This window comes from Schistocerca nitens, chromosome 6 (assembly GCF_023898315.1).
Source record: "Schistocerca nitens isolate TAMUIC-IGC-003100 chromosome 6, iqSchNite1.1, whole genome shotgun sequence".
Classification (NCBI taxonomy): Eukaryota; Metazoa; Arthropoda; class Insecta; order Orthoptera; family Acrididae; genus Schistocerca; species Schistocerca nitens.
The window spans coordinates 497957754-497974035 of NC_064619.1; the positions used below are offsets into that span (position 1 = coordinate 497957754).

Consider the following 16282-nt stretch of genomic DNA (forward strand, 5'->3'; position numbering starts at 1 on the left):
TGTAAGTTACATAGAAATCCCACGTATACAAATGTAGACAAATCCTTAAGATTAGGAAGTATGTACAACAAGGATACAAAAGGAAATGCCCAGACCATTTAAGAAAGTTATTATTATATTAACACCTTTAACTTTGAATACAGAAATCTGACTTTTATTGTTTATTTATATATTCCTTAATTACGTATGTTTATTGTGTAATAATGTATGTTTCCTGATTTCGTTTCAATTTATGCTTACTGGATGTAGTTTGTTTACAGCTGCTTGTAAATTTGTGTGTCTGTAGTTTCTCTTGAAAAGCTGTTAAGTGTATATGCAATGATAGTGAGATTGGTTCTCTGCAAAAATAAGGTGTGTTATGCATGTTGACATGGGAAACTAAAAGGTGTACAACTCTGCTTCTGCTGTTTGCCGACAGATGGTGACAATGGTAAGTAGTGGCTGAAAGAAACAGATCACAGACGTCAGGCAGTTAGCTTGGACCTCGGTCAACATAACCTCATTCAAACATTTGTCGATTTGTGTCTGCATCATAAAGTTGTTCTTGATTGAAAATGTCAGTTTTCGAGCCTAATTATCATCATTTGTGGGAGCTGTTACTGTTTTGTTTCAATATGAAGAAAACAGCAGCTGAGCTTCATCGAATGCTCTCAAGTACGTATGGTAAAGACGCTACTAGTGAAAGAATGTATCTTGGATGGTTTCAACACTTCAAGAATGGTGATTTTAATGTCGTAGACCGGCATAGTGGTGGAAGAGAGAATGTTATTGAAGATGCAGAATTGGAGACATTGTTGAGTGCAGACTCGTGTCAAACTCAAGAAGAATTGGCACAATTAGTGGGAGTGACACAGCAAGCCATTTCAAAATGTCTCAAGGCTATGGGAATGATTGAGAAAGAAGGAACTTGGGTCCCATGTGAGCGGAAACCACGAGACATTCAACGGCGTTTGTGTGTTTGTGAACAGTTGCTTCAGAGGCAAAAACGGAAGGGATTTCTGCATCGCATTATGACCAGGGATGAAAAATGGGTTCATTATGGTAACCCTAAATGCAAAAAAATCATGAGGACATCCCGGCCATGCTACCACGTGGCTTCAAGATCATGCTCTGTATTTGGTGGGACCAGCTCGGCGTCATGTACTATGAGGTGTTAAAACTAAGTGAAACAATCACAGGTGCTCATTATTGAACACAATTAATGCGTTTGAGCAGAGCATTAAATGACAAACTGCCGCATTACAGCGAGAGGCACGATAAAGTGATTTTGCAGCATGATTTCGCTCGACCCCATGTTGCAAAAGAGGTCAAAACATACTTGGAAATGTTAAAATGGGAAGTCATACCCCACATGTTGTATTCTCCAGACATTGCTCCCTCTGACTATCACCTGTTTAGATCAATGGTGCATGGCCTGGCTGACCAACACTTCCAATCTCATGAAGGAGCCACAAATTAGATCGATTCGTGGATCGCTTCAAAAGACGAACAATTTTTTCAACGTGGGATTCATACACTGCCCAAAAGATGGGAGAAAGTAGTGGCCAGCGATGGAAAATACTTTGAATAATACATGTGTAATCAACTTGTTTCATTAAAGCCTCAAATGTTGGGGAAAAATGGCAGAAGCAAAGTTGTATACCTTGTACAATTTGGTTAATTCTCTGCCATGGGAAAGTGTAATTTAGGAATCACATTTTTTTTTGCTAAAGTAACCCTCCAAGTAGCTCTGTCAGGAAATTTTATTTGTATTTAAAAATAATCTTGGTTGTTTGAATAAAAGGCTTCCACCATTTATTTTCGTATAACAACAAGTGCATGCATGACATCAGTAAACAGGAAACAACTTGTCCACATCATTTGCCCAACCATGCAGGCCTCCTATAATGTCCCGTATTGTCACTGCCTCTTCTGTTAGGTGTTCTTTCAGTTTAATAACACCTTTCTGTGAAGCATTCCCACGGCGACAGACTACAATAACTGCAACAGAAACAAAATCAAACAATGGAAAATCCAGGATGGAATGTAACAATATTATGAAAAGGATACTTGCTACTAACCATATAGTGAAGATGCTGATTCACAGATAGGCCACCAAAAATACTGTCACAAAATAAGCTTTTGGCCAATCTAGGCCTTCGTCAAAAATAGACAACGGACACACAAGGGTGCAAGCGAGCATGCGCCCCACCCCCACACACATATATGACCACAGTCTCTAGCAGTCTGGCTTCAGCCAGCCAGCAATCAACAATCGACAGCACTGGTGTTTGTGTAGAGCTGTCAGTGGTAACAGACAAGCAACACTATGTGAAATAACTGCAGAAATCAATGTGGAGCATATACTGAACGTATCTGTTAGGACAGTGCAGGAAAATTTGGCATTAATGGTTTGTGGTAGCAGACGATTGACACAAGTGTCTTTGCTAACAGTATGATGTGGACTGCAGTGAATCTCTTGGGCTCTTGGCTATATCAGTTGGATCCTATATGACTGGACAACCATGGCCTCATCAGATGAATCCCAATTTCAGTTGGTAAGAGCTGATGGTAGCGTTCAAGTGTGGCTCAGACCACACAAAGCCATCAACCCAAAAAAGGCACTGTGCAAGCTGCTGGTGGCTCCATAGTGGTGTGGGCTGAGTTTACATGGAATGGACTGTGTTCTCCGTTCAGACTAAACTGATCATTGACTGTAAATGGTTATGTTTGGCTGCTTAGAGACCATTTGCAGCCATTAATGGACTCCACGTTCCCCAACAATAATTTAATTTTTATGGATGACTTGTCACCAAGTCAAAATTATTCATGATTGGTTTGAAGAACATCCTGGACAATTTGAGCTAATGATTTGGTTGATCAGATCGCCCAACATGAATCCCTTCTAACATTTATGGGACATAATCAAGAGATCAGTTCGTGCACCAAATCCTGCACCGCCAACACTTTTGCAGTTATGGATGGCAATGGAAGCAGATGGCTCAATAATTCTGCAGGGGTTTCCAACAACTTGTTGTGTCCATGCCACATCTACCAGCTGCACTGCACTGGGCAGGAGGAGGTCCAATATGATATTAGGAGGGATCCCATGACTTTCATCACCTCAGTGTATCATGAAATTATTAATTATACTATTGTATCATCTCTCAGATAGAAACTATTGAAACTCCAGAATGAAATAATGACAAATATCATAAAAAGGATAGATTACTACTCACCTTATAGCAGAGATACTGGGTCCCAGATAGGCACAACAGAAATACTGTTAAACATGTAAGCTTTTGGCCAAAAAGGCATTTATCGGAACAAGACAACACGCAGCTCAGACACACGACTACGGTCGCTAGCTGCTGAGGCCAGACAGACCTTGACAGCCAGAGACTGCGGTCGTGTGTGTGTGTGTGTGTGTGTGTGTGTGTGTGTTCTCCCTCCGACAAAGGGCTTGTTGTGCAGAAGCTCATTTTCTGACCGTCTTTTTGTTGTGCCTGTCTGCAACTCAGCATCTCCACTATACAGTGAGCAGCAACTACACTTTTCACAATACTGTTTGACAGTCCTTTTGTTGTGCCTATCTGCAACTCAGCATCTCCGCTGCATGGTGAGTAGCAACTATCTGCTGCAGGAGAGCTTCTGTAAAGTTTGGAAGGTAGGAGACGAGGTACTGGCAGAAGTAAAGCTGTGAGGAAGGGGCGTGAGTCGTGCTTGGGTTGCTCAGGTGGTAGAGCACTTGCCCGCGAAAGGCAAAGGTCCCGAGTTCGAGTCTCGGTCCGGCACACAGTTTTAATCTGCCAGGAAGTTTCATTCAGCAAGATGTTCATAGATACTTGCCAGGTCATAAAAAATAAGGGAAACTGATAAGTAGCGACAAGGGTGAAAAAACTTGTGTAGCATTAAGAAAGACAAAACCAAACCATTATCTTGCAAGAAATATGCTAAAGCCTATAACTAATAGTCAAAGTAGGTATGTTATTCCCTGGAATGTAAATGGTTTAAACACTGATGCTTTGAACAATAAAAGCTCCACAATAGATGAATTGGAAATCATTCTGTCAGAATGTGCAAAGATTAGAGTTGTTTGTTTAAATGAGCACTGGTTTACTGAGGACACAATTAAAATTCTAAGCAGAATAGGGAACTTCGTATTAGCATATAGCTTTTGCAGAAGAAACAAGCCACATCAAGGCTCATGTATAATTGTACATAGTGATATAAATTTTGAGAACAGAATCTGTTTTAATTATTTAAATGAAGAATGTGAGTTTGAGAGCTGTTGTGCAGAAAAAGTGGACTCACTAGCAAAGGTTAGAATAATCTCAATAGACAGAATTCCAGGGACATAAACAATGGAACTATTCTTTTATAAGCTTCAAATTATGCTAGAAGACCTTTGTAGAGAAAAAAAATTGTCTTAGCTGCTGATTTTAATATTGATATCACATTTGATAGTAGCCATGCTTCAAGATTCAATGAGTTAGTAAAGAAATATGGTTTCTGCAGTAGCAACCAGAAAGATCGCAGGAGGCGCACATTGGCATGGCGTGTCACGGACGGTAGTTGCCGCAAGTAGAGTCCCGTCCACCAGAGGGCACGCGAGAATTCGGACGCGACCTCTGCCGGCATAACAACAACAACAACAACAACAACAACTCCGGCAGCACGGGCCGTGCCCAGTCAGTTAACATCGGCCATGCCTAGGACACAGTCCCGATCTACGCTAAGTGAAGTGCGACGTAAACGTGAACAGTGTTACTACACAATTGGCGACGAGTAGGGTCGTTCTTTCGCGTGTTGCGTCGTTGCTCCGGTTTCGCAGCTTCTCCACGGCATGGAGGATTTAGTGCGAGTTTTGGTTGCGCAGCAGACGGAGCTCATGGCCACCATGAAACAAGTGCTTCCGGCGTTGCTCTCCACGCTGTCTGCTCCGGCGCACTTCCCTCCTCCCTTTCCCCCGTATAACGAGACGGCAGAGGATTGGGACGCATATGAACATCACCTTCGGCAGCATTTCCAGGCGTTTCATGTTGCCGATGTGGAGGTATGTCGTGCTCTCTTCTTGTCTTGGATATCTCCCTCGCTGTATCAAGTTTTGCAGCAGCTAGCGCCGTTGCAGGAACCCTCGTCCTTGTCTTTTGACGCATTGTGTTCATTGCTGTCTTCATATTATCGCCGCCGCATGCATGTTGTGGCGGCTAGGGTCGAGTTCTATCAATGCAAGAAGCAGCCCCATCAGTCTTACCAGGCGTGGGCCGCTACCCTGCACGGTCTTAGTTGCAAGTGTCATTTTGTCACGGAGCAGTCGCGAGAGTCGTATGCCCACGTTATGGTACGCGACGTCATTGTTCGTTCGGCCCCTGATAGGGAGGTCCGGCAACGGGCCCTGCAGTTAGAAGACCCTTCCCTCGAGGAAGTCCTGTCCATTGCTCAATTGTATGAAGTCTCTCACGCAGCAGGTCAACAGCTGGAAGCGTGGTGCGACGTCGCGGAGGTTCAGGGCGGCGCGGCCGCATCCACTGTGTCCTGGGTGGATGACGTGTGAGCGGTACAATCCGGCCGTTACGGCCGCTCCCGCACGGCGCGTAAACAGAATTCCGGCTGCCAGCCCCTGTTGCAGTCCTGTGCGTCGTGCTATATACATCATGATCAGTCAGAGTGCCCCCAGCGTTGGGCCGTTTGTCGCAAATGTAATAAAAAAGGTCACGTTGCTAAAGTTTGCCGCTCAGCCTCAAAAGAATCAAAGGAAGCAGGTACAGAGGACATGGACGTTGACATTCAGGAAGTTTCATCGGGCCAGGCTCCCGACGCATCGGCATGCAAACTCTTTATCGAGGTGTCGGTTCGGTCGCGCCGGTTACAACTGCAAGTAGATACGGGCGCGGCAGTTTCGTTGTTGAATGCACAAACTTATTCCGACCTTGGATCGCCCCCATTGGTGCCAGTTTACCGGCGTCTACGCGGTTATTGTAAACAGTTCATTCCCCTACTGGGTCAATTCACTACTGATGTGACTTACAAATCAGTCACTCGGCCTATTACTTTTATTGTTGTCAGTGATGCGAGCTCCGCTAACCTTTTTTGGCCTGGATGCCTTTCAAGCTTTCGGTTTTTCTATCGCTGACACCATACAGTTGGTCTCCGAAGACGTTCCCTATCAATCATTGGAATCTTTGATCTCAGACTTTCCAGATATTTTTGAGGAGGGCCTGGGGCGTGTTTCAGATTTTGAAGCTCACTTAACGTTGAAGGCGTCGGCTCGCCCACGTTTTCTACGCGCGAGGCAGATCCCCTTGGCTCTCCGCCCTCAGGTAAAGGAAGAGCTAGACCGGCTGACAGCCCTAGGGGTCGTTCTTCCCATTTCTTCCAGTGAGTGGGCTTCGCCCCTCATTATTGTAAGGAAGCCCTCGGGAAAATTACGTCTTTGTGGCGATTTCAAGGCCACCATTAATTCCCAATTGGTGGTGGACACCTATCCTTTGCCTCGTGCTGATGAATTGTTCTCCGCCGTGGCGGGAGGCCAATATTTTTCGAAAATTGATCTGTCGGAGGCTTATCATCAGATACCACTTGATGAGGACTCCAAACGGCTGGCGGTCGTCAACACCCCGTTTGGCCTTTACCAATACCAGCGGTTGGCCTTTGGAATATCCAGTGCCCCGGCAATATTCCAGCGTTATCTTGAGCATGTCACGTCGACAATCCCTCATTGTATTAATTACCTGGATGACATAATCGTCACAGGCCGCAGCACGAAGGAACACTTGCACAACCTTCGCACCCTCTTTCTCAAATTCAGGTCTGTGGGCTTGCATTGCAACCTGCATAAGTCAACCTTCTTCCAACCGTCCATTGAGTATGTGGGTTACACCATCTCTCGGCACGGCATCCAGCCACTAGGAAGTTTGGTCCAAGGTATCGTCAACCTTCCTCGGCCCGCTTCGCTGAAAGAGTTACAAGCTTTTTTAGGCAAGATAGCCTATTACCAGCGGTTCATTCCCAGGGCTTCCACTACAGCCCACCCCCTGTACTGCCTTCTGCACAAGGGTGTTCCTTTTGATTGTTCGCCTGCATGCGAGCGAGCGTTCACCTTGTTGAAGGGCCTCCTCACGTCAGCCCCTTGTTTGACTACTTTTGATCCCCATAAGCCGTTGGTCCTGGCTACAGATGCTTCGCAGTATGGGGTGGGGGCGGTCCTGGCCCATCGCAACGCAGATGGTTCCGAGCAACCACTGGCATTTGCGTCTAAAACGCTTAGTCCCGCGCAGGCCCATTACTCCCAGGTGGAAAAAGAGGCTTTGGCCATTGTCTACGCTGTTACCAAGTTTCACCCTTTCTTGTATGGCACGAAGTTTCAGTTAATCACTGACCAAAAGCCGTTAATATTGTTATTTGATCCCGCCTCTCAGATTCCGGATAGGGCGGCCCACAGACTACAGCGCTGGGCCTTGTTCCTCTCTAAGTACCATTATGACATTCATTTTCGCCCTACAGGACAGCATGCCAACGCCAATGCTCTTTCCCGTCTTCCGGGGGCCCGGATCCTACGTTCGATCGAGAAGAGATTATGTGTTTTCATTTGGATGTGGCGTCCCGCCAAGCGGTTGATGACTTCCCGATCACTAGTTCTCGAGTCGCCGGTTCTCCAGCAAGTATTCGCCTCATTCAGCAGGGGTGGTCATCCCGCCCTCCGGGCCGGGCCTCGGACCCTCTTTGTAATTATTTTCTTCTACGAGACCGCCTCTCGGTCTTGGAAGGAGTTCTCCTTTTGGCTACCGATGATACAGCTCCTTGCGTGGTTGTTCCTGCAAGTTTACGAAGGGAGGTCCTCATGTTATTACACGCGGGGCACTGGGGTGTTTCCCGTACTAAAACCTTGGCTCGCAGACATGTGTACTGGCCCGGTATTGACAGAGAAATTGAGCACTTGGTGGCCGCCTGTTCCCAGTGTGCGAGCCAACAAGCATCTCCCAGGGTAGCGTTCTCTTCATGGCTGCCGGCAACCCAATCATGGGAACGTGTTCACATCGATTTTGCGGGCCCGTTTCTCAATGGCTTTTGGCTCATTGTCATTGATGCTTATTCCCGCTTCCCATATGTGGTTCGCTGCTCCTCAACCACTTCAGAAGTTGCCATCCAGGCACTAGCAAAAATCTTTTCTGTGGAAGGTCTGCCAATCACCCTGGTCTCGGACAATGGACCGCAGTTTATTTCGCAGACCTTCCAGGATTTTTGTAGGCGCTTCGGTATTCGGCATGTTTGCTCTCCCCCCTTCCATCCACAATCGAATGGGGAAGCCGAGCGCATGGTGCGCACATTTAAGACGCAGATGAAAAAGTATGTGCACGAATTTCCTGCGGAGGAAGCATTGACATTTTTCTTGACGGCATACCAGACCACACCAATGGGAGAACGCAGCCCCGCAGAGCTCCTCCATGGGCGTCAACCTAGGACTCTGCTGCACCTCCTCCGGCCTGGTCCTCGCCAGTCTTCACAAAACAGAGTACCTGGTTTTCCACTGCGTATGTCGGTCTGGGCCTGTGGGTTTGGTCGCAATCCACGTTGGATACCGGCAGTGGTCCTGCGCCGAAATGGCCGCCGGCTCTATACCTTGCAGGCGGGGGACCGGGTGGTACATCGTCACCAAAATCAGCTACGTCCACGTTCGGGCACCCACCCTCTGACCTCTCGGACACCGGCTTCCCCATTGCCAGCACCTGTGTTGGTTTCACAGGGGACGTTACCTCCTCTCCCCGCTGTGACTCTGCCGCACTGCGATGGTTCTCAGCCTTGGCAGCCTCCAGTAGCTCCAGCACCGGCATCGCCATCGTTCGAGATGCCCCAGCAAGAGCCGGCCCCCCTAGCAGGCCCGGTTTCTTAGGAGGCTGGTTCACCTGTGGTCGTCCCTTCCCCTTCGTCCCCACCACTGGGTCTTGCCCCTTCCGAGGTGGAACAGGATCTGGAGTTCGACAGCTTGTCGCCCGTTCTGTCCCAGGCTCCGGTTGTGGGACGACGGGGGCCTCTTCGTGTGGGTCACTTCCAGCCGTATTCAAAGGTTCCGGCTCGAGGGTTGGCAGTTCTCCTCGACTCCGGCCATCCAATGGATGTGGGGGTCATCACTCCTGCCCAACGCTCCACCTTCCGACGCAGTGGATCACAGTGACTTCACCCCCCGAAGGAGGAGGAGTGCAGTAGCCACCAGAAAGATCGCGGGAGGCGCACATTGGCACGGCGCGTCACAGACGGTAGTTGCCGCAAGTAGAGTCCCGTCCACCAGATGGCACGCGAGAATTCGGACGCGACCTCTGCCGGCATAACAACAACAACAACTCTGGCAGTATGGGCCGTGCCCAGTCAGTTAACATCGGCCATGCCTAGGACACAGTCCCGGTCTACGCTAAGTGAAGTGTGACGTAAACGTGAACAGTGTTACTACAGTTTCAAACTGAATTTCTTTGAATCTACCAGAGACAATGAGCAATCAGCAACATGTATTGACAATGTTCTAACTAATTATGTACATGAAGATGTGTGAAAATTTTGTCTATATCTAGGTATTTCAGATAACTGTGCATTTTTCATTGAGCTGCCACAGACAGACAGGAACATTTCATGTATGAGAACCTATATGAGCAGGAACTTTAGTAAAGAAAACGTGCTAACATTTAGTGAGAAGCTAAAACAGAAAACATAGCCTTTTGATCATTGTAACTCAAGAGACGAAAACTTTGAGAAATTCCTAAACAGTTTTCTTGGTGTCTTTAATGAAACATTTCCACCTAGACTCTGCAGCAATAAAATAACAAATAAAGTAAAGTGCTGGGGCATAAAAATTTCCAGAGTAAGGAAAAGGCAACTGCACAGAGAACTAAAATATAATAAAGATATTGATTTCATTAAATATGTTAGACTCTATAAAACCATATTTAAAAGAGTTGCCAGAGCAGCAAAACAACTGGCAAAAAACAGGCTAATTTTAAATCATAAAAATAAGAAAAAGGCTGTGTGGTCAGTCATTAAAACTGAGTTAGGTGTTAAAGCTTGTAACCAAGAAATTTCAATAATTGACACCAGAGGAAATACTATTGTAAATCCAACTCAAATACCAGAGTACTTTAATGAATTTTTTATAAATGTAGCAAAGTCAATGTAGATGTAACAGATTATCACAACAAAGTAAATCCCTTTGGCCTAGGTGAAAACTCTGAAAACTTTACAAAATTTTTAAAAGTTTCTGTGAAGGATGTAGAAAATGCTATTCTAACATTAAGAAACAAAAAATCTGCAGGTTAGGATGGAATAACCACCAAAGTTATTAAAATGGTACACAACAGAATTGCAAAACCACTAGCTCAAATAATAAATCAATGTCTTGAAGAGAGCTGTTCCCCAGAGGTACTGAAATATGCTGAAGTCAAACCACTCTTCAAGAAGGGATCAAGAGAGATCATGGGAAATTATTGTCCTATCTTGATTCTCCCGGCCCTATCTAAAATATATGAAAAACTTGCTGCTGTACAAATAAAAAACTTCATTGCAAAATATTCTGTTATTCTAAACAATCAATTTCGTTTTCAGCAGGGGAAAAGCATCATAGATGAAGTAAACAGGTGTCTCCTGCAGATGGAGACGAAATGTTAGGTGGAAATTGTATACATCGACCACGGCCTCTCAGCCCGCAAGTTTCTACTGAAGACAACACCGGCCGTGAAAGCCTATATTGTAAGATTAAGAATGCCCACAAAAACCAAGTTATAGAAGTTGACTCAGTCAAATTCTTAGGTTTAAATGTAAATAAAAATTTGAGCTGGCAGGCACACACTGAATACCTGGCAAACAAACTGAGCAGCTTTTCATTTGCAATGCAAATATTATGAACTGCAACTGACAAGGACACACAAAAGGTAGCATATATAAGCTACTTCAAATCCATTATTAGGTATGGTACTGTTTATTGGGGTAACTTGACAAATATAGTGCGGATACTAAAAATACAGAAAAAATCATTTGAAATATGTGCACTGCAAATCACAAAGAACCATGTCGACCATTATTTAGAAAACTTAAAATATTAACTCTGCCATCCTTATACATATATGAGATTATTATATTTTTGCACACCAGACATGAATTATTTGAGGGAAACCATTTTGTCCATTCACATGATACTCGAAACAAAGAAAATTTTATGCTCCCCACCCACTGCCTCAGACTGTTTGCCCAGGGACCTCAATACATGGGAATGAAAATTCGTAACAAATTAAAAGAGAACAAGTTGATGCAGATGAATTTAGGTTCACTTAAAAGAAAGCTATACGAGGTACTGACAATGAAGTGTTATTACTCAGTGGATGAATTCATGTGGAACAAACCAGAAATTTGATCTGGATACAATGTGTTACACATTCCAAGAAATATCTTTATACTGCTATTATTTATTATAGTGCTATTATTTATTAATGTAAAAATCATTGTAACTGTTTTATAAATTTTTGATACGTCTCCTGTACGCAAACCAAATGGATTGCAAATATAAGTCACCAGATGAATAAAACACAATTCACAATAGTATCTTGTTTGTTGTGGTCTTCAGTCCTGAGACTGGTTTGATGCAGCTCTCCATGCTACTCTATCCTGTGCAAGCTTCTTCATCTTCCAGTACCTACTGCTACCTACATCCTTCTGAATCTGCTTAGTGTATTGATCTCTTGGTCTCCCTCTACGATTTTTACCCTCCACGCTGCCCTCCAATGCTAAATTTGTGATCCCTTGATGCCTCAAAACATGTCCTACCAACCGATCCCTTCTTCTAGTCAAGTTGTGCCACAAACTCCTCTTCTCCCCAATCCTACTCAATACCTCCTCATTAGTTACGTGATCTACCCACCTTATCTTCAGCATTCTTCTGTAGCACCACATTTCAAAAGCTTCTATTCTCTTCTTGTCCAAACTGGTTATCGTCCATGTTTCACATCCATACATGGCTACACTCCATACAAATACTTTCAGAAACGACTTCCTGACACTTAAATCTATACTCGATGTTAACAAATTTCTCTTCTTCAGAAACGATTTCCTTGCCATTGCCAGTCTACATTTTATATCCTCTCTACTTCGACCATCATCAGTTATTTTGCTCCCTAAATAGCAAAACTCCTTTACTACTTTAAGTGTCTCATTTACTAATCTAATCCCCTCAGCATCACCCGATTTAATTTGACTACATTCCATTATCCTCGTTTTGCTTTTGTTGATGTTCATCTTAGCAACTGAAATTGCTTCTTAGAAATGTTTTGATGTGTACATGTGTGAAAATCTTTGGTAAGTGTCATATTAATGTAATATGTCGGAAAGTCATATTTACCTTGAGGGAGCTGATAGAAAAATTTTTTAAGTTTGATTGGGAATTACACCTCACCTTCATTGATTTTTGACAAGCTTATAGCAGCACTAACTGCTCCATGTTATGGAAGACGTTGAGGAATTAGACATCCCATTGAAATGTATCCAAATACTGCAGGTTGCTACTCTCAATCAACTTGTCAAGAATGGTTTGGCAACCAACTATTGGCACTATTCATCATCATCATCTTCATCATCATCATCACCATCATCATTTAAGACTGATTATGCCTTTCAGCATTCAGTCTGGAGCATAGTCCCCCTTATAAAATTCCTCCATGATCCCCTATTCAGTGCTAACATTGATGCCTCTTCTGATGTTAAGCCTATTACTTCAAAATCATTCTTAACCGAATCCAGGTATCTTCTCCTTGGTCTACCCCGACTCCTCCTACCCTCTACTGCTGAACCCACGAGTCTCTTGGGTAACCTTGCTTCTCCCATGCGTGTAACATGACCCCACCATCTAAGCCTGTTCGCCCTGACTGCTACATCTATAGAGTTCATTCCCAGTTTTTCTTTGATTTCCTCATTGTGGACACCCTCCTGCCACTGTTCTCATCTACTAGTACCTGCAATCATCCTAGCTACTTTCATATCCGTAACCTCAACCTTATTGATAAGGTAACCTGAATCCACCCAGATTTCGCTCCCATACAACAAAGTTGGTCGAAAGATTGAACGGTGCACAGATAACTTAGTCTTGGTGCTGACTTCCTTCTTGCTGAAGAGAGTAGATCGTAGCTGAGCGCTCACTGCATTAGCTTTGCTACACCTCGCTTCCAGTTCTTTCACTATGTTGCCATCCTGTGAGAATATGCATCCTAAGTACTTGAAACTGTCCACCTGTTCTAACTTTGTTCCTCCTATTTGGCACTCAATCCGTTTATATCTCTTTCCCACTGCCATTACTTTCGTTTTGGAGATGTTAATCTTCATACCATAGTCCTTACATTTCTGATCTAGCTCTGAAATATTACTTTGCAAACTTTCAAACGAATCTGCCATCACAACTAAGTCATCTGCATATGCGAGACTGCTTATTTTGTGTTCACATATCTTAATCTCACCCAGCCAGTTTATTGTTTTCAACATATGATCCATAAATAATATGAACAACAGTGGAGACAGGTTGCAGCCTTGTCTTACCCCTGAAACTACTCTTAACCAGGAACTCAATTTACCGTCAACTCTAACTGCTGCCTGACTATCTATGTAAAGACCTTTAATTGCTTGCAAAAGTTTGCCTCCTATTCCATAATCTCGTAGAATAGACAATAAATTCCTTCTAGGAACCCGGTCATATGCCTTTTCGAGATCTATAAAGCATAGATACAATTCCCTGTTCCACTCGTAACACTTCTCCATTATTTGCCGTAAGCTAAAGATCTGGTTCTGACAACCTCTAAGAGGCCTAAACCCACACTGATTTTCATCCAATTTGTCCTCAACTAATACTCGCACTTTCCTTTCAACAATACCTGAGAAGATTTTACCCACAACGCTGATTAAAGAGATACCTCTGTAGTTGTTACAATCTTTTCTGTTTCCATGTTTAAAGATTGGTGTGATTACTGCTTTCGTCCAGTCTGATGGAACCTGTCCCGACTCCCACGCCATTTCAATTATCCTGTGTAGCCATTTAAGACCTGACATTCCACTGTATTTGATGAGTTCCAACTTAATTTCATCCACCCCAGCCGCTTTATTGCACTGCAATATATTGACCATTTTCTCCACTTCCTCAAATGTGATCCTATTTCCATCATCATTCCTATCCCATTGTACATCGAAATCTGAAACATTGCTCATTGTATTATCACCTACATTGAGTAACTCTTCAAAATATTCCCTCCATCTGCCCAAGGCATCAACAGGATTCACCAGCAGTTTTCCCGACCTGTCCATAATACTTGTCATTTCCTTCTTACCTCCCTTTCGAAGACTGCTAACTACACTCCAGAATGGTTTTCCAGCAGCTTGACCCAAAGTCTCCAACCTGTTTCCAAAGTCTTCCCAAGATTTCTTCTTGGATGCTGCAATTATCTGTTTGGCTTTGTTTCTTTCTTCAACATACCTTTCTCTGTCTACATGAGTTCTAGTATGTAGCCATTTTTGATACGCCTTCTTTTTCCTTTTACAGGCTGCCTTGACTGTGTCATTCCACCAAGCTGTTTGCTTCATCCTACTTTTACACACTACTGTTCCAAGACATTCTTTAGCCACTTCTAGTACTGTGTCCCTGTGCCTTGTCCATTCCTTTTCCAATGACTGTAATTGACTACATTCAACTAACTGGTACCTTTCTGAGATCACTGTTATGTACTTGTGCCTGATTTCCTTACCCTGAAGTTTCTCCACTCTTATCCTCCTACATATGGACCTGACCTCCTGCACTTTCGGCCTCACGATCCCAATTTCACTGCAGATTAAATAGTGATCAGTGTCATCAAAGAATCCCCTGAATACACGTGTGTCCCTCACAGCCTTCCTGAATTCCTGATCTGTTATTATATAGTCAATGACAGATCTGGTTCCCCTGCCTTCCCAAGTATACCGGTGAATGTTCTTATGTTTAAAAAATGAGTTTGTGATTACTAAGCCCATACTGGCACAGAAATCCAAGAGTTGTTTCCCGTTCCTGTTGGCCTCCATATCCTTTCCAAATTTACCCATAACCTTTTCATACCCTTCTGTTCGATTTCCAATCCTGGCATTAAAATCACCCATGAGCAGAACACTGTCCTTGTCCTTTACTCTAACAACTATGTCACTGAGTGCACCATAAAAACTATCCATCTTATCTTGATCTGTCCCTTCACAATGCGAATATACTGACACAATCCTAATTCTCTTGTTAGACACTGTCAAATCTATCCACATCAGTCGTTCGTTTACGTATCTTACTGCAACTACGCTGGATTCCATTTCTTTCCTGATGTAAAGCCCTACACCCCATTGTGCTATTCCTGCTTTGACTCCTGACAGGTAAACCTTGTATTCTCCCACTCCCTCTTCTTTCTCACCCCTTACCCGAATCTCACTAACAGCTAAAACGTCCAACCCCATCTTACTTGCAGCCTCTGCCAACTCTACCTTCTTCCCAGAGTAGCCCCCATTGATATTAATAGCTCCCCATCTCGTTACCATTCGTTTGCGAGTCATATCTTAGGAGTCCCTGGTTTCTCAATTGGAGGTGGGGCTCCATCACCTCTAAAGATCTGAGGCATTTTGCTCTGATTGTTGCCAGCATCATATTTAAAGTACCAGGGAAGCAGGTTGCTAGCCTTACTTGCCCCGGGTCCCATTGGGTTTTACCCCTAACGGTTGAGGGACTAACCGGTGGATTTGATAGTCTTTGCCGTGTGAGCACAAAGGTGACCATGACTCAGAATATGTCCGAGATGCCCAGCCTTATTCCAAAGTAACTGGTATCCTGACTGTCAGGACCACTTACTTGGCCACTCATATGTTGCCCGTGGTTCATGAACTAGGACATGACAACAGGAACCCACACCATGAACCACTATTGGCACTATGAAGTATTCAAAATAGGTGGTGGGGGCAGACACAATCCTGGCATTCAATGATGACTCTGTGATTCTGGCAACACCAAGAAGCAAGTGTGTGCTGATACCTCCTGATTACTCCACAATGCAAAGAAAACTGCATTGTTGGTGAATGATGATTTCATAGTGTGTAATGCTGTCAAGCTCTCCTTCTGTTTGTTGTTGTTGATAGGCATACCACTGAAAGAGCTCAAGAATTCAAGGGGATCCATACTGACTAATAAAAATGAAGTGACAAAAGAAGACCATCAATGAATAATAAACACAAATCGCATGTTCTTAAGTCTGAACACTCTATTCAAGTCATGTCTAATAAAATG

The 16282-nt window shown here is 44.0% G+C and overlaps 1 protein-coding gene across 1 annotated transcript in view; it reads right to left on the bottom strand.

The window, feature by feature from the left end:
- Nucleotides 1-1768: 1768 nt before the first annotated feature.
- The window catches only part of LOC126262359 (adenylyltransferase and sulfurtransferase MOCS3), a 175106-nt gene continuing 160592 nt past the window's right edge, over nt 1769-16282 (bottom strand). Inside the window, exon 9 of the mRNA XM_049958944.1 lies at nt 1769-1980. Coding sequence (XP_049814901.1) covers nt 1829-1980 — 152 coding nt within the window. The 3' untranslated portion in view covers nt 1769-1828. The remainder of the gene's footprint in view (nt 1981-16282) is intronic.